We start from the raw sequence: 24,791 nt of genomic DNA, 5'->3' as shown, positions 1-24,791 counted from the left end.
GGGGGCAAACACTTTTTCACACAGGGCCATGTAGCTTTGGATTTTTTTCTTCCTCATTAATAAAACCCTTCATTTAAAAACTGCATTTTGTGTTTACTTGTGTTATCTTTGACTAATGTTTAAATTTGTTTGATGATCTGAAACATTTAAGTGTGGAAAACATGCAAAAAAGTAAGAAATCAGGAAGGGGGCAAACACTTTTTCACACCACTGTATATCAAATGACAACAAGTTAGTATATCATTAACTAACTATATTTGTATTTAGGGTTACAAGTTACATCATTACATTTACCTGTTCAGGACTGATTCGTTCACTGTGTGGGAGCTGGTCTGTCCTGCTCTCTGATGGGTTTATGGAGGTTTGCCTGACATGCTGTTGCCACATTAATCAATCTGTCCTCAGCCTCAAATTCTTCTCTTACGTAAAACAAAAGTAAAACACACTGAGTCTCATTCATGAAATGTTAGTAAATCTGTGAGTAGATTTGCACATAAAGAACCATGGCACTAAAAACCTACACTGGACTCATGGATGCTGCAGAAAACTCAGATTTGATCATGTGTGTGGCACATGTGTATGTTCATGAATGTCAATCAATCGTAAGTTGACAGCGTGCTCCCGCTAGTTAGCAATAAAGCATACATCCCTGCCCATGAATAATCAGAGACCAACATATGAGGAGATCATAATAACTATGGATAGGTGCATCCTGTCAAACTGTGATCATGGAGCAACTGTGAACATGGAGCAAACACAGAGAGAGAGAGAAAGAAAAACTTTTCCGATGCTGAGAGAGTTATTTTCGGTGAAGTGTTCTGTTATAGTGGTGTGACAGGGACAGGTAAATCAAAGGCCTGGAAGGAGGTAACATGTGCTATTAACTCCACGTCCTCTGTTGTAAGAACCATCAAAGAAGTTAAACAAAAATGGTTCGATATGAAAATTGATGTTAAAAAAAAAAAAGTATACACAAAAAACAAAACAAAAAACACAACAGCTACAGGAGGCTCTTCCCAGTCACAGCTGTCTGCTGAGACCTTTCTGTCAGGGGAGACAGCAACATGCCTCCACTGGAGCAGTCAACAGCAAACCCAGAAGGTAAGATGATGCACATGTTATATTAAGTGTTTAATTACTATACATTCTGACAGCCATCACTGACAAAGTTTGTTCAGTAACATGGGTCTCACAGTCTCGCCACCCAAACAGAAGACACATGTTTGGAGTTCTCGCTGATGCAAGTGGGAACGGGATGCCAGAAATGTAGAAAACACATGTATTAGGTCAATTTAGATAACCCATTTACATTTTTAAGAAACCTAATCTGAAGCTAAAATCTTCTAACTGCCAACTTATTTGGCTAAATGTGATAAATTTCTAATCCTCTGTAGAGCTTAGATCTGGCCCAAAAAATGCAGCCCGACCCGGCCCGAGCCCATGCACGTTATGTCCGCGACCGGCCCGGCCCGTCCAATTAACTGTAATTATGGGCCCGAGCCTGATTTAAACCCGACATTTTTCAATAAGTTGGCTGTTATAATTAACGCTAAGGACACACCGAGCGCGTTAGTGCCGCGGAAGTTGCTTGACTGTCCACACAGGCAGCGCATTTCTCCTGCACTCTCCGCGCCGGTTAAACATCGACTCCACTCGTCTGTTCCTGTTAGTACTCGTTTTTTCACTTCAACAGGTCATTTTAAACATGGGTAAGTCCATATATTTTTTATTTTTTTTATTTTTTTATAATGTAATAAGTTAATGACAATTTGTCATTGCATGTCCATGTATTGAGCGTATTGGGTAAACACTGAATGAATAGGGCATATTTTTTGGAGGCATGGAAAGCCGCTGTCCCTCCCACTTATCTCTACCAACCCCCCCCCCCCCCCCTTTCTGTATGTGTGAATTGCAACCCCCAACCTGTAGCCATTTCTCTCTCTCTCTCATATCTGACTCTCTCTCTCTCTCTCTCTCTCTCTCTCTCTCATATCTGACCGGGCCCGGCCTGGGCCCGTCAGAGGGGTGGGGGGTCCCGGCCCGACCCGGCTTGGGCCCGCGGGCCGGGCCGGGCTCGGGCTCGGGCAGAGAATCTAAGCTCTAATCCTCTGTCATGTTTAACTTACAAGTTTCAAAGGCATCTACATATTGTGAGCATAAAGGAGCACAAAAAAATTAAAATTGTAATTTTTAATACTGACAAGCCATATTTGTGTGCAATCCTTGTTTACACAAGCACTATGAGTAGTCAGAAGCAGGTGCAGATTTTGTTAGTAACTGCAAAAAGATAAAAAGACAGCAAGAGATGGAGTTTCTAACCAACTTACTTAGTTGATATATGTCATATGTCATGTGGGTTTTATTTAGTAAAAGGGGTAGGTGAGAGTCATTAGGCAATGTGCAAGCTGGATAACTATTAGATTAAGCTAAAAGGCACTTAAGGCTGCAAAGAACTGCAGAGTTGGATATGATTCTGAGTAGGTTTGACAATAGCAACCTTTCCACATTACATGTGACCATTTGAATATCAGAAATATTGCTTCATATTATTTAAGTTAGGGTAACACAGCACATTTAGAGGTAACTGGGATACATCACTGACTTTAAAATAGGGATATTGGAATATTGGATATTTTGCCAATATTTAATATGCCGATATATAACAACACATTGGCTGATAACCAATATCGATATATACACTTTTTTTCCCACCTAATTTTAGTGATCATCAAGTGTCTTCTGTAGTGGTATTAACATCATATTATGCTCTTCTCGTGATGCCCCAACAGCCGATGGAGACATGAAATAGAATGCTTTTCAGTGTATGTAATATTCATTCATTGGGCAAAATAAGGAAAAGCATGTTGGCAGATCATAATAACTCATTTTCAATCCAATATTGGCAGATACCGATGTCATGCTGATACTATCGTGCATCCCTACTTTAAAGGAATACTTTACTATTACTATACTAACCATAAAATGACCATGCATATATCAGTTAGTCATGCCATGTTACCTTGAATTTCTGAATTTTCTGGAATTCCTCCACAGAAAACAGTAAACAATTTGCTTTACTGATTGATCGGGGACCACATTTAACAACAGCAAAACTATATCAAAAAATCAGTTTACACCTGTAGAAACAGGTGACATGCTTTACATTCTAAAACCAGCCACCGGCGATTTGACCAGCTGAGTTGCAGGTGGCATCATCAGCCGGCTTCAGTCGAGTTCAGACTGGCCAGTTCACACCGCTGCAACTTTTCTCTAAAACGTACTTAAACACTTTTGTCTTGTCTCGAATCATTGGTCTGAACTGGGCTTAAAGAACGATACTATAAAAATTTTCTAGACAAAAAGTACAGATAGTCTTAATGATAAAAACCATCCTGGGCCAGTTTGCTACTTCAAAACACAGACACAACCGCTGTGTTGCTGCTCTGACACAACGTCTTCTCACCCAAATATCCTGGCAGCCTGACATGAGTTATGCTCCCATTAAGATGATCCAAATTAGAAGTGAAGTGGGATGGTAGGAAAAAGAACTCACTGTTGAGTGCAGAGAAAGGAGGGTGATAACAATGATACTTCCTGTCCACCAGTACCTCATATATCTCTCTCTGCTTGAGTGGCGCTGTGCTGTGCTGTGCTTGATGCCACAGGCGCCTCCAAACTCTGTCCTCACAGTTTAATCTGTCTCTTTTGGCTGACCTTCTTCTGTTTCTTTGTCTGGCCTTGATTTTATTATTCTCACTATTCATCTATTGCTTGTCCTGTCTTTGTCACTTAGCAGATCACATCCTACATAGTTCTTACTGATGTTATGTCTTTCATATTCAAAATGAATGCAGATGAAGTATATTTCTTGAAAACAAAAACTGGAAGTAATTAGTTTCAAACTTATCAAACTGCTGCATTCGCTGCTGGGTTTCAGCCTTGGTAAAACCTTGTAAAAACAATACTAATAAACCATTAATGAACATTTGTAGGTCACTGATAAACTGACTTATAGAATGCCATGGAAAAAGTAAGTATGTTCTCAGACTCACCCTGTAGTTGGAATGGGCTCTGTTGTTGGTGAATTGGCCCATAGGTGTGTGCTCAGTACGTCCAGGGGAATACAGCCCCTCTGAGGGACCAGTGGGCACATGGTGGAAGATGAACCAGAAACCTGTTTCCTGAGGGATCACACACAAACATGTGTGTATATACATACATATACATATACATATACATATACATATAAAAGAGGCCATGAATATTTTTTAAGAATCTGTGCAAATGAGTATTTTCATATCTTTTCATTGGATTTTTGTTTATACATAAGCACAAGCACACACATAACTACAGCCCCAGCCTTGCCATTCTTTGTGTCAGCCTGTCTACTTTCGTGTTGTTCTTTGCAGGTATGCAAATGAGAATGATTATTACATTGGTGAGGATAAATGAGACTCTGTTCCACCTGATGAATCCTTGTAAAATCCCATAAGTACGATTATAACTGGCACTGTGTCATAGTGAAAGTGCGGCAGTGGCTGTGTCTGTTGTCTGCTTTTTTCTGAAGTTAGTAGGAGTACACAGCCATTAATCTGCCCTGGCAACACTGTAATGAGACAGACCTCCAACTGGAGAGAGAGGAGGGGAGGAGGCAGAAAAGGAAGAGAGAGGTGAGAAGTCAGAGTTAGAAACTCACCTCTGAGCCTGCAGCAGCACAGTTGATGAGGTTGTTACTGGGGTTGGCGATCCAGAAAGTTGAAGTTGCACTTTATAGAGAGTGGTGGAAATGAAGACGTGAAAAAGGTTTGGTTATTGGATTTTTAATAAATGGTTTGAGTCAATGATGTAGTAAATAAAGAAAGGGTGATCACTGCCTCTGAAATATCAACAGTAACTGTGGGAGAGAAAATGACTTATGAGTTTTTGTATTCACATCAGTGCTATTGGTGCGCAAATGGACTATATCGTTTCATAGGATATGGGGAATATTTTTTTTTTTTACATTTTACAGTTTTCCTATTGCTGTTACCTTGGAAAATCCAATAGCACCTTTTTTTTTAAACACCAGCATCTTTTTAATTTAAGGCAAAGGTTTCATCACTGCCGGCCCTTTAGCTACACTCTATCCTTATCCGTATGACGTCAGTCAGAAATGATCACAACAAAGAACAGAAAAGCCCATCTGTGGGAGCAGATCTGCCAGACACTTCATGTTGCTGGTGAGTGTTGTACTTTTATCACTGTAATGTTGTATGCTCGTTGCTAACTGTGTAGTCAAACCTCTGTTAACGTAGTATTACATCAGCTACCTAGCTAACATTAATGTCAAGATATCGTTGTCCAACGCATTCTCACTCCCACCTCTTCACATATTGACGTTTGGTCATGGACTTTCCACGTCGAGATATGACGTGCAAGGTACCCTGGGTACGTTGGATGTTAACGTTCTGGGACGCTATGCCAACTTCAGCCTCTTATATGCATTGTCTGTTTTCAAATTATACTTCTGTTTTCACAGTAAATTTACAGTTGGCATATAGTCACTTTCAAGTGCACTACATTGGTACAACACTGTGAATTGACTTCTTTTCTTTCAACAAAAACACACATGGTTACATTGCGCTAACACATATGAGTTTAGGCAACAAAAGTAAGTGGTTGGGTTTAGAAAAAAAGAACAGGGTTTGGCTTTACAATCTTATGGGAAGCAAACACTGGCCTCCCGGGTGAAAGTCTGTTGTTGGACCTATCCAGCACCCCTCCCACCGGCCCCATTCAGACTTCCACCCCTTTAACTACCATGCCGATGTGAAAGGACGGCTCTTTTCGTCAGTGTCTGATGCCGGAAGTAACTGCCCAAGTGCCGGTATTCTGTGACTTTGGAGCAGGACTGGGTTGTGTTATCGTAGAAACAAAACCTATGAATAATGCATCATTTAAAGAAGTGCTGGAAGCACTTTTTTTATGAAGTGCTGGGATGAAGTGCTCCCGAGGACTCTGCCACTGCTTTTCTGCCAAAGAAATAAACACTGTGGACGCATGCTCTTACTTTTTAAATATTTGTATAAATGCAGCCCTGTGATAGTCTGGTGACCTGTCCAGGGTGTACCCTGCCTCTCACCCAGTGTCAGCTGGGATAGGCCCCAGCCCCCCAGAGAGCGGTTACGGAATGAATGTACATATGCAGTCCTATAAACCGCAAGCAAGAAAAAAAAATGCCTTTTATTATTTTGCTTTGTATACCACAATGATGTCACATGACCTTACAAGTAGTTGTACATAAAAATCTAAAAGGAGAAGTAAATAAGATTTAAAATTTTTAGGGTGTTACTTATTTTTCAACACACAGAACAATTTGTGTTTCCAGTATCATTATAGTTTCGATTGCTATGTGGATGATACACAATTGTATTTATCAATGAAGCCAGAAGAAACTAATCAATTAACTAAACTTCAAAATTGAGTTAAAGACATAAAAACCTGGATGAGCTCCAATTTCCTGATGTTAAATTCAGACAAAACTGAAGTTATTGTTCTTGGCCCCAAACAACTCAGAGACTCTTTATCTGATGACATAGTTTCTCTAGATGGCATTGCTCTGGCCTCTAGCACTACTGTAAGAAACCTCGGAGTAATATTTGATCAAGATCTGTCTTTTAACTCCCATTTAAAACAAACTTCATGGGCTGCGTTTTTTCATCTGTGTAATATTGTGAAAATTTGGCCTATCCTGACCCGAAAAGATGCAGAAAAATTAGTCCACGCTTTTGTTACCTCAAGGCTGGATTACTGTAACTCTCTATTATCAGGTAGCTCTAGTAAGTCCTTAAAAACTCTCCAGCTAATTCAGAATGCAGCAGCACGTGTACTAACAGGAACTAAGAAACGACATCATATGTCTCCTGTTTTAGCTTCTCTGCACTGGCTCCCTGTTAAATCCAGAATTGAATTTAAAATCCTACTCCTAACTTATAAAGCTCTAAATGGTCAGGCTCCGTCATATCTTAGAGAGCTCATAGTGCCATATTATCCCACCAGAACTCTGCGCTCGGAGAATGCAGGGTTACTCGTTGTCTCTAAAGTCTCCAAAAGTAGATCAGGAGCCAGAGTCTTCAGCTATCAGGCTCCTCTCCTGTGGAATCATCTTCCTGTTGCGGTCCGGGAGCCAGACACCGTCTCCACATTTAAGACTAGACTTAAGACTTTCCTCTTTGATAAAGCTTATAGTTAGGGCTGGCTTAGGCTTGCCTTGTACCAGCCCCTAGTTAGGCTGACTTAGGCCTAGTCTGCCGGAGGACCCCCCTATAATACACCGGGCACCTTCTCTCCTTCTCTCTCTCTCTCTCCCTTTTGCTAACACTTATGTCCTGTTACTGCATCTTACTGCAATATTATTACGTTCATTAATGTAGTTGTAAGCTACTGTCATTACCATCTGTCCTGCATCTTTCTCTGTCTCTCTCACTCTCTCTCTCTGTCTCATTGTGTCATACGGATTACTGTTAATTTATTATGTTGATCTGTTCTGCATGACATCTGTTGCACATCTGTCCGTCCTGGAAGAGGGATCCCTCCTCAGTTGCTCTTCCTGAGGTTTCTACCATTTTTTTCCCCCGTTAAAGGTTTTTTTTGGCGGGAGTTTTTCCTTATCCGCTGTGAGGGTCCTAAGGACAGGGGGATGCTGTAAAGCCCTGTGAGGCAAATTGTGATTTGTGATATTGGGCTTTATAAATAAAATTGATTGATTGACTGATTGATTGATTGATTGATTGATTGATTGATTGATTGATTGATTGATAGTCGTAACCCAGTATGGGGTGCCATTTGTAAAGTGGCTCACAGTGAAATTAACAGCAACATTTTGCCACATAAGAACATTCAAAAAAGTGGTGTGAATTTTTTAAAGTCACTTTTTACCACATTTACGGCAATATTTGAAATATGTTCAATATAATGTTGCAGTTTAATCTAAATATTAAATGTTAAATCTACATCTAAATGTTAAAAATTAAATCTAAATGTTAAACATTAAATCTAAATGTTAAATCTAAATCTAAATTGTATATCTAAATATAAATGTTAAATCTAAATGTGCTTGGTGAAACTAAATATTTAGCTAATATGCAAATGCACACTGCCGGTCAGCAGATGTACCAAAATAAAAGCCGGGGTCAGATTGTGTTTATAGCATCAAATAACGAATTAAAACCAAACTAATCGGAGAAAATGAACACTTGACCATACATCAGCGTGATAAGAACTACCTAAAATGACAGAAACCATGTTTGGGGAAATTTTTTACTAGACATGTACTTTGAGTTTTTAGTGTCCCATCTGCTAACATGGAGGTTGCGGAATTTATGGGTACACTCCACTGTATGTCACTTCCTCTGTGCTCTCCTTGCTTGCCAACGTGTTCGGCGATTCAGCTGAAAACACTGGAAGGGTTGTTTTGGCTGCAATTCGGAATTTCAGCAGTGCATCGCTGGTGACAGCATGAAAAGTTCAATTGCAGAATCAATAAAGTTATTGGGCGCATGTATGTACAAACCCTATAACCTGCATACATATGAGACAATTTTACAGGAATCAAAGGAGGAGACTGGCAGAGATTTAATTATTAATAAACCATATAATTTTTAATGTCATCCTTAAAATTCATCAGCTGGAACATCTGGGGCATTGGGTCACCGGCAAAACGCACCGAAGTTCTTAATCACCTGGCTAAAATGAAACCCAGTTTCTGCCTACTACAGGAAACACATCTTACAGCGTCAGAACATACAAAACATAAGACCAAATGGGTAGACCAAATCATACCCCATATCACAATGAAACTACAATCACACCTAGACGGCCACTTTGTTATCATTAAAGGACACATCAGAAATGTTAAAATAACAGTTGCAAATATTTACGGACCCAATGAAGACAACCCACATTTTTTTCAATCATCTCAATAACTTTTTCCGACTCAGCAATCATAGTAGGGGGGGATTTTAATACAATCCTTATTCCAAATCTTGACAGATCAAACCCTGGAAGCACTCACAGAACATGGCAGTCATCTGATATTATTAAAAAATACATGGAAGACCTCAGACTTAGCGTTTGTTGGCGAACCAAAAACCCACTTCATAAAGAATACACATACTACTCACCCCCTCACAAAAGTTACTCTCGCATTGACTACTTTCTTGTAAGTAATTCTATCATACCTCAAATTAACAACTCAGAAATTCACCCAATAATCATCTCAGACCATGGCCCAGTCAGCTTTGATATAGTGCAAGAATCCACACAAATCCCATCAAGTAGGTGGCGGTTCAACACTTGACTCCTAGCAGACACAGATTTCAATAACCTTCTCAAGAGAGAGTGGACATCTTTTATAGAACTGAACGACTCCCCAGAAATATCTCCATCTGTACTTTGAGAAACAGCAAAAGCAGTCATCAGGGGACACATCATCTCATACTCTACCCACAAGAACAAAAAGAAACAAGAAAATCAACAACAACTGAAGCACAAACTGAAACATCTCCACTCTCAACAATTATGCAACCCCACTGAACATACTCAAAATGAAATACAGAAAGTTAAAATACAGCTGGATAACATAATACATCAACAGACCCAATTTCTCATGCAAAGAACAAGACTGAATTATTTTGAACATAATGAAAAATCAGGTAAATTTCTTGCAAAACAACTGAAAAGAAACAAAGAAAAATCTCTTATCACAACAATTCAAGACACTCAGGGAAATTTAATATAGAACCCAAAAGAAATAAACAATATTTTGTAATTACTATCAAACCCTCTACCGCTCAGACAATGTAACAAATATCTCCGACATCCACTCCTTTCTCAACAATATTGAACTACCAAAAATAACAGAAGAACAAGCAACCATATCAGACCGACCCTTAAACTTAGAAGAACTCAGGAAAGCCATTTGCCCAACAGCAAATCACCCAGTTCAGACGGCTATCCAATAGAATTTTATAAACACCACTGGCAACTAATATCTCCCCTTTTTAACAGAATGGTCAATGAAATCAAATCATCAGGAACCATACCCACACACATGAACTCAGGTCTTATCTCGATTCTGCTCAAACCTGACAAAGATCCAACTCTGACCTCCAGCTACAGACCAATAAGCCTGATCAAATGTGACTTAAAAAGGATAAGCAAAGCATTAGCCAACAGATCAGAAACAGTCATACCCACAATAATTCATCCAGACCAAACAGGATTCATAAAAGGCAGGCACTCATCCACCAATATGCGTCGTTTATTCAACCTCCTCAGTCTATCCCAGAGAAACCAACTCAAAACCATAATCACATCATTGGATGCAGAAAAGGCCTTTGACAAAGTCAACTGGACATTTATTTTTACCACCATTGAGAAGTTTGGTTTTGGGGAGTCGTTCACTCAAAACTCTTTGTAATTCTCCGTCCGCTTCAGTTATAACCAACAATATCACCTCTCAACGCTTTTTACTACAATGGGGCACAAGACAAGGATGTCCGCTCTCTCCATTACTGTTCGCAATACTCATTGAACCTCTTGCAGCCGCCATTCGTCAAAATACTTACATTACTGGTATACAAACAAATCACTTTCACCACAAGATTAGTTTATATGCAGATGATATTCTGCTGTACTTAACAAACCCCACAACAACCCTCCCGGAAGTCTTCAATCTCGTTTCCACATTCTCAAAGATTTCTGACTACTCCATAAATTGGTCAAAATCTAAAATTCTCCCACTCTGACTACTCCATAAATTGGTCAAAATCTAAAATTCTCCCACTCTGTGAAAGGGACTGGAATGCTGCATCTAAAAAAACTCCCTGATAATAAAAACAGGCAACATTAAATACCTTGGTATCAATGTTTCCACCAAGCTGTCAGAGCTATTCTCTCTAAACTACATACCATTACAAAAAAGCATTGAAGAAGACCTTACTTGCTGGAACAACTTGCCAATCTCATTAATCAGAAGAATAGCAGTAATAAAAATGACCATACTGCCCAAAATAAACTAGCTTTTTTCTATGACTCCAGTCCATCCTCCATCACACTAGTTTAACACAAATCACAAATCATCTTCAGTACATACCCATATGGTTGCAAAAAAAATCATCATACACAACACCCCTGGCTGGATATAGAACAAAACGACTGTCAAGATTTATCATTATCAGATCTTCCATTCCTTACCCAATCGATCAAACATCATAACTGTTTCAAAAACCCATTTATAGCAGTGACTCTGACAGCTTGGTGGAAATGCAACCAAATCACCGGACACCCCATAATCTCAAATAAATTTACACCAATCTGGCATAACCACTATCATTCAATTCATGGAAAAAAGCAGGCATTAAACATCTAGAACATTTATTTGATCATGGCACACTCATACCCCCAAAAACACCTTTTTACAATACTCACAACTGAAACACTGCTTAAAAAGTAAAATCAACATATCAAACAATAGCCTGGACTCACCACCACTGTTCTATCAAATCAAATGCATAACCTCTCAGAAAAAAATATTTGCAAAATTGTACAAACTTTTAATTAAAACAGATACCATCCTCCCACGACCAGTCCAAGACTGGGAAAAAGATTGAACAGTTACCATAAACACCAACTCCTGGACGCACATCTGCAATAATACCTTCTCAATGTCAAATAACCCCAAACTGCAACTTATCCAATATAAAATTCTACATAGAGTGCACCTCACACAATATAAATTACACAAAATGGGACTCAAAGATAATGATAAATGTACACACTGCACATTAAACACTACAGATAATTACCTTCATGCCATCTGGCTCTGCCCACCCATCCAATCATTCTGGACAAACTTCACATATACATTATCTTCAATCATAGGTTGTAGCATTCCAGTCTCCCCTGTTTGTCTGCTGGGGGACCTTACATCAGTTGAACCGGCACTGAAATATGAACAACCCATACTGGTCGCTTTAACAATCGCTAAGAAAACAATACCCTTAAACTGGAAAGACCGACATAACCTTTCATCATCCCAATGGTATCTCCTACTATTGAACACATCTCAATAGACAGACAAATAGCATTAAAAACCTCCCTCGCTGGCCTGCCCCGCCTGTTTCTCGCCGGGGCCCCCGATCATGCTGCTGGGGGCTGGGTGGGGGGGGCCCTCGCTCGCCGATTTCCTGGTCTGGCTCCAACCCTCATCGCCACAGTACATTATCATAATGTTATATTGTGCTATGTTATATTATATTATATTATATCAGTCCTTCCAGAAAAATGCGGAGTTTTTTTGTGATTGTTGTGGGCAAAAATCCTTATGATTATGCGGCACGTTTTCTTAAAAAATGCAATGGAATATGCGGGATATTTATGCAATTTTATTTTGATGAAATTGCGGGAACTTGCAAAAATTGCGGGAACTTGCAAAAATTGCAACAACTTGCAAAAACTGCGGTTTGATGAAAAATAGAAAAAAAGTGATTCCCCCAACACCCTGTTCTCACTAGGCTACTACCTTAATGTAAAGAGTCATTTCTAATTACTTCCTATGATAAGCAAGCATACTACATCAAAGAAAGTGCAGGGAATATTTAAGTTCTCATATTGTTTTATTTCAGACCTTAATAAGCACATGGCTCAAACATACAAAACATTGCTGAGTCAAACAAGTTCTGTAGCTTTACAAAAAGAATATGCTACAACTTCTGTAAAAATGAATAAATAAAATATAAAAAAATAAAATGTGTGCTTCCTGTTTTACAGACTGGGTTCCTACACATTTGGAATTTCAAAATTCCATACTTTTCCATACCCTAATTTCCAGACTTATCAGCTTTTTTTTTTTTTTTTTTTTTTTTCCAGAGAATATGCGACATCTGAGTAAATATATCAGTGTATCATATTTCACATCATAACATCATATTTAATTATTCTTAATAGGCGACTGTAGCCAAGTACCATAATGGCATGCAAATAAAAACTCAGGTAAGTTCAATGTCTGGGCTGAGGCAAAAAGGTTGGGACTCTGGGTGCAAGCGATGCAGTAACGTGACGTCAGTGTTTTTTCCTTTTATGTGGCTCAGAATCGCCTTCTCCCCCATGTTGGCGATGTCAGACGATTTCACACAAAGCTTGCATCTAGCTCTGTGTGTGAATTGGGAATCCTTGGCCAACCAGTATTTATATACAGTATTGTCAAACCATCCATCCAAAAACTTGCATCTACCCATTGTGAACCACGTGAAACTCGTCTTCTTGTCGAAGGTGCAGTGTTGGAGTGAAACTTGATACCTGGAGGGCTGGAGGAGGGTCATGGGGCAGCGGACTGGACATACCACTTGTCAATCAGGTAAAAGGGGCGGTATGTTTTCTGAGACATTTGCTCTCACACAAACTGTGCTTGGCCCGGCATAAAACACGATCCGGATTGATTAAATTATTTTTGGAAATACCTAATTTTCTATTTTAGAAAACAGTATTTTAGAACAGTGATAATACTCTGGAAACATAAATATTTTTCCATACTTTATTTTTCATTTTCCATACTTTTTAATACCTGGAAATTGATCAAATTTATTTCCATACTTTTCCATACTTTCCATACTTGCGTAGGAACCCTGTACAGAGGTAGCTATACAAAACAGACATCTTCTGTTAAAATAAGCTCTTCCAATGCACAAAGTGCAATCTCTTACTGTAACGTAAATTTACATACTACTAATATACTTATCATATTATCATAACTCCAATGCCTAACAATTTATTTATTTTGTTTGTTTTTTATTTATTTACTTATCTCACTCTCCCCATCATACACGCCACACCCCACCCTGTGTAATTCACTAAACATGGACATCTGCCCCTCATTCAAATATTGAAACACGCCCCATGCTTACGACAACCTAATTTCTACTTGGACCCTTACTGTATGAATATATAAACCTTCATATCTGTTTTTTGTTGTTTGTGTGTATCGTTTGAATGTCTGCTCACTTCATGTCTACTTGTTATGTCCTATGTTACTGTTTTTTGTTCTGTTGTTTTATTTTGTTCTTGTCACCCTGCTTCACCAATAAAAGGGGGGGAAAAAATAAAATTTTTTGAACGTACTCAAGGCAAATTCCAGACTGAAATATTACCGAGGGGAGGACTTTCGCAGGCACATAGCATATCATGGGGACTCCCATAGGAATGGACAGACTTCCAGTTGAATCATCTCCGTACACATACGTCATTGGAAACAAGGCATCGGGATCTTGTCACAGTATCTCTGTACATTCAAACTGCCATCAGTGAAATGCACCTTTGTTCTTTGTCTGTAGCTTATGCCAGCCCATACCGTAACCCTATCACCACCATAGGGCACTCTCAATGTTGGTATTAGCAAACCACTAGCTCACCCAACTCCATACAAGCTGTCTGCCTTTGCCTGGTACATTGTAAACTAAAGCCCACTAAAGTCGGTTATGCTGCTGCCAGGTCAAGACATCGGTGAGGACAACGAGTGTGTAGATGAACTTTACTGAGACTGTTTCTGATGGTTAGTGTAGAAATTTTTTGGTTCTGCAAACTGACTGTAAGATCAGCTGTCCAGGTGGCTGGTCTCAAATGATCTAGCAGGTGAAGACGCTGGATGTGGACGTCCTGAGCTGGTGTAGTTACACATGGTCTGTGGTTGTGAATAGGGCTGGGGTGATTCATCGGTGTAATCAATGTCATCGATTACAGAAATATGTCACTTTGCAAAGTGTGTGTATTAAGTAATGCCCAGGCTACACTGGCTGCATCAGCAATGCGTGAAATTTTCATGCTGTGTTCTGCAGGGGGTTTAAAGGCCATTACAAACGGTCCTTCTTGTCTGTGGTGCCGCATCTGGGTTTTAACCACACCCATTACAGTAAAAGCTAACTTCATCAGCCTAGAAAGGTGATAAACTTATTTGCAAAAAAATTGTACAAATGTGTTTATTTTCTGCTGCATCTCTCATCGCAACGTAACCTTTCTTCTCAATTATGAAGCCTTAACAAGGGCATATGCTTCTCTGTTCAACAGCAGCTCTGTTTGGATGAGAAAGGAATTAGCTCTGGAGTAATCAAGGTCTCAACAAGCCCTACTCAAGGTTCAGTGTACTTCAGACTCTCTGATGTGTTGTCTGTCATAGAGGATGAGCGGGAAGAATGTCAAACAGAGACAGATAGTAGAGAGCAGACAGAATGTCTCTTTTAGAGAAACCATGTATGATGGGTTGACAGTGATTATGCAGAGATGATTGCTGCATTAAAAAAAACCTGTTGTCAGACTGAAAGTGATGAATGTAACAATATGATGTAAAAGGTTTAGCAGTATGACACAGCATAAAGGTCATACACAAGCTGGAATCATTCAAACATGCTGGTACACTTCCAGACACTACTGAATCATTTCCATGGACGTCTCTGTAAAGTAAATGCCGATACTGTAACATGGATTTGGCTTGAGGGAGGGGAAACTACATTTCAGGTTATAATGAAAAAGTTGGAGAATGTTGACATAATATATCTGTCAGACAGCTTTACTGTGCCTAATTAGATTTATTGATTTGTCACAAAATGACAGCTCTAAAAAAAAATCCTACAAGAAAGACGGCGACTGTAATCAAAGATAAACCACAGCTGACTGACTGCTGTTCATCTAAAAGTCAGTTTATTTTGGTTGTTGGGGTGTGGGTGGGGGGTTGCATACTGCCTGTTATTTCCATGAAAAGGTTCGGCTGTATTCTCCTGGGCAGCTGCCTAAGCCAATGCAACGCACACTGCCTTGAATTTGCATCTGGTTTTGCTCTCAAAGCTCAACTAAATTAAACTTGAACTTCAATTCTGGCAGTGACAGGAATTATGATGTTGGCAATTTCAATAGAGAAGAATGGAGAAGAAGTTCATCTTGTGTTTATATTTTTGTAGTTACTCTACTTTAAGATCTTATTGGCTTGGATAAATAATCTCAAGCATGGCAGAATATCAAAGAGGAAAGGGATACCAGCTTAGAAAATTATTGTTTTGGCTGAGCTTGAAAGTCAGTGGAAATAGTAGAGCGAAAAACAAATAAAAATTTTAACTCAAGATCCACTCACTAGCTTTTACTGAGGTTTTCAATCACATCTCACTGTCTTCATTATCAGTTGTCATCATGTGACCTAATTAGGGAATTCTGATCACAGGAAAACAGCTGGTTTTATATTTTCAATGCCAATTTCTGCCTTTAATCAATGATGGTCTCTGGTGTCCTTGACCTTTGAGCTCTTCCCAGTCAGGCTGTTCTCATGCACTGTTCATACAATTTCCTAGAAAAGTAGTGCAACCAAATTCCTACATATCCCCAGTAATCATGAGCCAGTTATTTGTGCATAACACACATATTTTAGAGGGCTGCAATCATGTGGCCAATGCACTGATGGGAGTACATAAAAAAGTGGTCCCGAACGAGTAAGGAGTTAGGCTGGGGCAGTGGATGGGTCACAGAACACAGGTCTTTTCCCGGGAATGGATGGATGGTAAATAGACCTGCACTTGTATAGCGCCTTCTTAGTCATCTGACCACTCAAAGTGCTTTTTACTCTTTGAGTCGCATTCACTCACACACACATTCATACACTGGTGGATGAGGCTACCATACATTGTGCCACCTACTCCTACTCAGTTTTTTTTTTTAGTTTTTTTTTATGCACTCACACACCAATGGAACAGCCATCTGGAGCAATTTGGGGTTCAGTATCTTGCTCATGAGGACTTCAACATGCAGACTGAAGGAGCTAGGGATTGAACTGCTGATCTTCACAGTAGTGGACAACTTGCTGTACATCTAAGCCACAGCTGTGTAACCTTTAAGTAATTTTAAGGTACAACCTTGCCCTTTTCTTTTGCCTAAAGCAAACCATGGTAACTTTACTTGCATAAACCTAAAGACACCCAGCTGCCTCTCTACCACACCTACCTGCCAGCCTATCGCCTGTCCACACATTTTCCTGCTCCTTCTCATCCACCATGCCCACCTTATCAAAGCAACTCAGTTCACCTGTTTCTGATAACACCCTGCCAGTATATATACTCCAGCTTTACAGACTCTTGCTGTCAGATTGTTCTGTCATTCCTATGCAAGACTCTCCATCGCTCACTCCCAGACTGATTAAACTCTATTAAAGTATTAGACAGTGAAATGTGTCCATTGCACAGGTTCTTCTAGTGACCAGAGATGTTTTTTGTTTGTTTATTTTTTACTAAATTTCACAGCAGTTTTCAAGTTGGGGTGGGCAAGATCATATCATTAAAAAAAAATACTATAGAATTATATAACTAAAAATGCATTTCTTGCAGAAAACACGTGTGAATGTGGACAGCTAAAATTAATCCAGTAGCACTGCTGAAATTGCAGAAATATGAAACAAATTGCCTGAAACATATGAAAGCTCAAATGTATTGACTGCACTGCTGAAAAATTTAAAACTGGAGGAACTAGAAGCCAAACTGCATTACTTAAAGAAGCTAAGAGCTGGAATACATAGCTAGAAAAGCTGGAAACTAAATTGTAATACTGTTAAAGGCTGTTATTAACTAGAAAAGGCTGAGATAAAAAATGCATTGAATTCAAGCATAATTGTCTTTAAAGACCATGTTTTGACATTTGAATGGTTTCTGTAGCTTAAAGTATGCAGATAGTAACCTCAAGGATACTTTTCATGTTTTTGTGCTGAAAAATGTGGTGACAAAATGCAGAGACAATGATCTGAACAATGTGCATGGTACATGGGTTTAGTAGCGTCCATAGCAACCACCACAGCAAATGTTGCATTCCAAAAATTTTCAGGTAAGACCAAAGAACAAACACTATAAAAATAAAATGCACATTTCTTGCTAGAAATGTTACCAAAACTTTTTAATGCCAAAGCTATCTTAAAACATTGCATTGTTTACAAACAATAAACAATAAAATTATTGTCTGAATGCTTTTTGTTTTTTGGGGGGGTTTCAGACATATATTTGGCAGTCATGTGATATGGATGCGGGCCAAGAAAAGAATAGGCAAAAAAAGGCATCTCACAATTATCCATCCATCCATTTCTCTATTTTCATTGATATCTAGGGCCAGGTTGCAGGGGCAGCAGGCTGACCAAGGTACTCCAGACCACCCTCTCCTCAGCAGCAATTTCCAGCTCCTCCTGGGGGGTTCCTGAGGTGGGGAGGGTCCACGGGAGGCACATAGGAGGAATCCTGATCAGATGGCTGAACCACCTCAACTGGCCCCTTTCGACACAAAGAGACAGCGGCTCTATTACAAGCTTTCTCCAAATGTCTGAGCTCCACAAACATTCTTTAAGGCTGAGCCCAGCCACCCTACTAAGAAAACTCCAGATGCTGCTTGTATCCACAATCTCATCCTTTTGGTCAATACCCAAAGCTCATGACCATAGGCAAGGGATGGCAATGGACCAATAAATCAAGAGCTTTGCCTTCTGGCTCAGTTCCCTCCTCATCACAATGGTCTGGCTCAACACTCACATGACTACTGAAGCTGCACCAAACTGCCTATCCATCTCACACTCTATTTTACCCTCATTCACGAACAAGGCCTTAGGATTCTTGAACTCCTTTGTCTGGGGCTATAATGCTCTCCCAACCCAGAGGAGACAGTCCATCATTTACCAGCAGAGAACCATGGCCTCAGACTTGGAGGTGCTGACTCTCATCCCGATCGCTTCACACTCGGTTGCATACCGCCCCAGTGCATGCTGGGGGTCACGGTATGATGAAACCAACAGCATTTCACAATTATAGAGCGGTTATTGTGAAACTAATACACATTGCATTGTGGATAATGCAGAGTGGCATGATGTGAACAAAGCACCATAAATATGCAGCCAGAGTCTTAACCCTATGGGCCCTAGGCCTTTTTGGGGTATTTTTCGTGCCTTTACTTTTAAGCTCATATCACAGTCATTATAAAGGCTACATATACATGCTATATTTTGTTTTTTTCAGGACAATCTGGGCTATCTAGATTTGCCATCATTCCATGTCCTTCTATGTGCCTGTATTTTGTATTAATTTTTATGTCAATGAAAAAAACAAATATGTGTGACTAAATTCTTACATTTTTACATGTATCTCACCATAGCAAGTTGGAAAATGACATATTCTGCCATATATGAAGAGGGGAGACTCTCTGGAATCTGGCAATATAAGAACCATGATGCTGGGACATTCTGTCACTTCACAGTTGTCCAAAACATGTGGTTTGTGCCAGGCGGACATGATTGCCAGTATTTTTTCATTATTGCAAGAAATTCCATTGACTCATTCACAAGTCAAAAATGTGTTTTATCTGAAAAAAACATGCAATATTTACATCTAAGATAATAGAAAAATAGTCAACCAAGTGCAATGATGTCCTCCAAGATAATATTTGCCACTTTGTTTGCAGTAAACAAAGTTTGTTGTTGTTTTTCAGTTTCAGCTATATATTGGGGGGACATTTTGGGCATTGGGGGGGACACATGTCCCCCTCAATGTATATGGTGACTAGGCCCTGTCAGCATGCATAATTAGGCTACAGTTGCCTGGGTGCGCAAAGGTGAAGCGGCTGGTCTTGTCATACAAAGTTTGATGGAGTGTCAACTGGACAATATGGAGATATTTGCATCTTGAAAGCTGGACTACAAATGTGGATAGACAGGGAGAAACACACGCAAGCCTAAGACGTGGTAAGATACGCTATTCCTCACTATATGAAGTGACTGATAACAAGATCTGTATAATGGATTGTAAAGAAATTTGTCAGGTTTTTATTTTGTAGACAATTAATCTGGATTTATAGCGTGATGGGATGACAGCACAATGATGTGTGTGGTATCCCTGGAAAGCTCTGCTCCTGCACTTTCATGTGATATATGTGGCATTTCTGTGTGACCCTGTGTTCTCGAATAATCCATCCAAGTGTAATGTGTGTGCAAAGCTGTATGAAAGGTCTGTTATACATAATTTTAGTGTAAGTTTATCATTTTTTTTCGCTGTGAAAACATTGGACTACCGACAAGTGCTTGGCCTTGTCGGAAAGCTACAATTCTGCTGTTTCAAGTCATATGCGTGGCTTCTCGCTATGACGCACGGTCGCGGAGAAAATCAATAGAGAAGAACAGGTGTGAATTTGGATGCACTATGCGTCGTTCGGGCCCATAGGGTTAAATGAACCTCCCATCTGTTGGTGCCTCTCCTCCTACATGTCAATCTCAAAAATAGGGTCCAAAAGAGAATTTTGTACTAAAAATAATGTATCTTAACCATGTGATTGCCAAAGCCAAATAGCCAATTGTTTAATTCAATTTTTAATTTAATGTCTTTTTTTTTAAATCAACAAAAATGAAACTGGCGGCTAAAATACGACTTTTTTGCCTCACTCCTCTTTACACAAAATACACACATATGTCATTACTCTGGGTCAGCCATAATTCAGAGCACTTGGTATAATTTGAGAATCCCATGCCTTGGTCAAGGGCCCCTGCCAAGGAGTTGAACTGGCACCTTCAAGCTGCCAGTCCACACTCCATACAGGGACTTGAACTGACAACACTGAGCTTACCAAGCCAAGTCCCTATGGACTGAGCTACTGTTGCTTCTGGCTGTTAGGGCTGACGCGGTAACCACAGTACTGCAATACTGTGCCATTGACAAGTCAGGCACAGGAGATATTAAGCAACCGCCACAACAGCTGTGTTCATGTTTTTTTTTGTTTTGTTTTTTTGTGGGAGTGCTGCGAATTTACCTTGTGCTACAAATGCCAGCAGCATGACGAGCTTCTGGGCTGCGCCTCTCATTTTGTCTCATTGCCCCTCTGCGTTCTGCATTTAACAATTAACAGTAATTTAATTTGTTTTAGAACTGTGTCATCTTTGTCATAAAAGCAACAATACAATTAATTACAGCCTAACAATAAAGCTTATTTACAAAACACTAAAATCAGGATAAATTAACGAATTTGCAAAAGCAACAAAAAATGGCAGTAATAATGCATATTGCTGTTGAGCCTCCCTTTAAATTGCTGCACAGGAAATTTCTTTACTGCAACAAAGCTACTGTCTGTTATAAGACAGACTTACAAATTTGTGAACCTGTCCTTTTAAATAAGAATTTAAACACTATACCTTTAAAGAGTCTTTTTAAGTATGAGGAGGAGACAAATTGTTGTCACAGTGTAGAATTATCCTCACTATGATGGTTTAAAACTGAAACTGGTCCTCACAAAGGTAGCAATACAAGCCACACACACACACACACACACACACACACACACACACACACACACAAATGTTTATGTGGTGTTTCCACCTGGCCTATGAATATGAGTCTGTTATCCACTCACTAAATATGCAAAGCATTTAGACCTAGCACATTCATCTGGTTAAGATTAACTGGCAGTTTTATTCTCCTCACGCAGCCTACATGTCTTCTCTTCCTGGCAAATCTGACTAAAATTTATTGTTATAATAAATTCATTAGTGCAACAAACAGTGATGGAGGAAGAGACAGAAAGTGCCACGAGGGAGTAAGAAAAGCTAAGTGGAAATTAATTGTCATAAATCTTACAGGCGGGGAATGTTGTTAGTGCAATCATGTTTGATTAAATTGGAATTTTTAAACCACAGTAATAAATACAATGGGATTTGGAAACCATTACAGAATACAATGATCCAGACAAATTGGGAAAAAAAGCCTCATTAGGAGTATACTGCATTGTGTGTTACTAGGTAAGTAATCGAATGAATTAGGAGAGGAAGGGAGAAAATAAAAAAAAGTAGAAAAAAACCCCCAAATCCCTCCCTCATGTTGGAGAGCAGGTAGATGACTCCATGTCAGTGAAAGCCAGCGTCATTATGCACTCCTAGCCTTAGCAGTTATACTCTGCAGCTGAAAGCAGAGGCAGTGGGGTGAGATAAAAAAAGAAGTCATGTGATCTGTATTTAACTGCTTTATATTCTGAGGTGCATCTTTATTCTTTACATAACATGCCCCTCTCTCAAAGTGAGGAATGCAGGGGGAAAACAGACTATCTCTACTAACAGATATTCATGAACAGGACCTTGAGGTGCTGCCAGGTGGAGGAAGGGGTCTGGTGTGGGGACCTCAGAATTGCATCTCTGCCCTTTGCAGATGATGTGGTTTTGTTGGCTTCATCACACCGTGACCTCCGGCATGCACTAGGGTGGTTTGCAACTGAGTGTGAAGCGGTTGGGATGAGAATCAGCACCTCCAAATCTGAGGCCATGGCACTCTGCCAGAAAATGGCAGATTGCCCCCTCTGGGTTCGGAGAAAGTTACTGCCCTATGCAAAGGAGTTCAAGTATCTCAGGTCTTGTTCACAAGTGAGGGTAAAATGAAGTGTGAGGTGGATAGGCAGATTGACATCTGCATTGATGTGGGCGCTGCACCGGAATGTTGTGGTGAAGAGGGAGCTGAGCAGGAAGGGAAAACTTTCGATTTACTGGTCCATCTATGTTCCAACCCTCATCTATGGTCGTGAGCTTTAGGTAGTGACCAAAAGAATAAGATTGCGGATACAAGTGGCTGAAATGAGTTTCCCCTTGAGTGTATCTGGGCTCAGCCTTAGAGATAGGGTGAGGAGGTCAGACATACGGGGGGAGCTTGGAGTAGAGCTGCTGAGGTGGTTGAGATGGTTTGGGTATCTGATCAGGACCCTCTTGAGCACCTCCCGTTCCGAATTCCGGGCACGTCCAACTAGTAGGAGGCCCCTGAGGAGACCCAGAATACCAGGAGTGATTATATTTCTCATCTTGCCTGGGAACGCCTCAAGATCCCCCAAGAGGAGCTAGAAAGCGTTGCTAGGGAGAGGGACATCTGGAGCACTTTGCTCAGCCTGCTGCCCTTGTAACCCAGCCCTGGAAAAGTTGATGAAAATGGCATGGATTATCACATACCACCCCCTCACATTTGATTGACTTGATAATGGATAGATGATTTCGGTGCTCTCTCCAAGCAACTCAAGACAAGACTTTTGTATAACGTTTTGTACATAGCGTGTATATAAACATATACATACATAGTCTATGGTTTTGCAAATAAGATTTTCAGATTTGTGATTTTATTTGAGTTTAACACCCGCTCAATTTCCCTGGGGTCCATTCAAATGACCACTTGTGGATCTTGGAGACTCACAACATTGACAACCTATCAACATCACTGTACAAGTTGAGAAAAGTTAGAAGAAAAAGAGAAAAAAGGTTAATTAAGTGTTGTCTGCACTGCAGTTCAGACATCAGGATAAAAACACTTTAATCACCAGATGGACACTTTTTACACAAGTCTGCACTGAGTTGAAGTCAGTTTAAAGTTTGTATTGACCAGCTGGAATTGTATCAGTAGTTCTATGTTACTGCACATACCTACTTTGCATCTCCAAACTAAAACATGTTTAGGTGCTAAAAATACAGATTTTTTTTGCCTTGAACATCACTGATTTTCTTTGGCTGTGTGCTTCCACGGGAACTGTAAGATCAAAGGTAACAAAATTTTATTTGGATTAACGGGAGTTTTACTTTACACTTGCCTTATCTGAACGGCAATGTTTAGATGTCATTTAAGAGGCTTCAATGTTAAAAAAAAAAAGAAAAAAAAAGAAGGACTGTCTATAAGTTTTCATCAGGATATCAGGACATCATATCCTGATGAAAATTTTGTGATCTCCATCTGTGTGATTGGAGATCCTCTATGGGATTGAAGAGGTTAAAGAGTGCATGCATCTAACCTGCAGTCTTGCCGTGGGTTGGCAACATATCCTGGGTAGGCTCCTTCAGTGATGTTACGGCACATTTTGCTGTCCCTGTCTGAAGGCAGCAGGGTCCCGGCTCGCACCATCATACCCAAACAGTGGTCAAATGTGTTCCTCTCTTCTGGACCATCCTCCGTGAAGAAACAGTGACCCAGTGTGTCATAGCCCACCACATCCTTTACCTGCAAGGAAACAGACATGTTGAATTTTACTAATCATGGGCTGACAGTATTTCACACTAACACAAAGCTTCTGTCACAGATCTAACTGGAGAAACAATTGCCCACAAAGACTGCAATTGGCTGTGAAAGCATCAAATTTTTACAGCCTAATTCGTTTTTGGACAACTATTTGTTAAATGAAACATAATTTAACATGAAGGTTCTTCTACAGCTCCTTCATCCATGTTCTAAAAGTTGACTCCTTGCCAATTGACTGAGCACTGTGGGAAGGAAGACTAAGGCCTCTAGTTTTGCAGACCAGGCGAGGTGGAGGCACAGCGCACCTGCCAACTGGGTGTGACCAGGCGGATTTTGCAAGTTTGGCACACCATGCACGCTGGCGCAGCTACTCCTCTTTCCCACCTCCGTCCCTCCTACCTGCGCAAGTCAGAAAGAGGGAGGAGAGAAGGTGTGGAGTGGGTTTTACACTGCCGATTCACATCGCACCAATCAAATGAGCCCTTCTCCTCGCCCTTAAATGCGCTGCGCGAAGGCGTAATGAGAGTTTACTCAATTCGCCATGGCAGAAGAGAGCAGCAGACAGATGCTGAATATATACTCCTTATCTGATGCTGTGGCTGTTTGTGGTTGGCTGAGAGGGATGTGAACTCATTAGTTTGCAGCTGTGTTAAACAAATCAGGTTGGGTTTCCATTACGCGTGCCAAACATGCCAAACGGTGCCAATCCCCTTTGATCTGACATCAGATGTG

The 24,791-nt window shown here is 40.1% G+C and overlaps 1 protein-coding gene across 1 annotated transcript in view; it reads right to left on the bottom strand.

The window, feature by feature from the left end:
• Nucleotides 1–24,791, bottom strand: part of cemip (cell migration inducing hyaluronidase 1) — a 212,423-nt gene that overhangs the window by 74,408 nt on the left and 113,224 nt on the right. Inside the window, exons 10-12 of the mRNA XM_050049830.1 lie at nucleotides 23,836–24,041; nucleotides 4,697–4,766; nucleotides 4,053–4,181 (exon numbers count right to left, since the gene is read on the bottom strand). Of these exons, the coding sequence (XP_049905787.1) occupies nucleotides 4,053–4,181; nucleotides 4,697–4,766; nucleotides 23,836–24,041 (405 nt within the window). The remainder of the gene's footprint in view (nucleotides 1–4,052; nucleotides 4,182–4,696; nucleotides 4,767–23,835; nucleotides 24,042–24,791) is intronic.

The sequence above is a fragment of the Epinephelus moara genome, chromosome 1 (genome assembly GCF_006386435.1).
Source record: "Epinephelus moara isolate mb chromosome 1, YSFRI_EMoa_1.0, whole genome shotgun sequence".
Lineage (NCBI taxonomy): Eukaryota > Metazoa > Chordata > Actinopteri > Perciformes > Serranidae > Epinephelus > Epinephelus moara.
The sequence above is the reverse complement of the archived record's forward strand: the minus strand, read 5'-3'. Positions and strand labels throughout refer to the sequence as shown.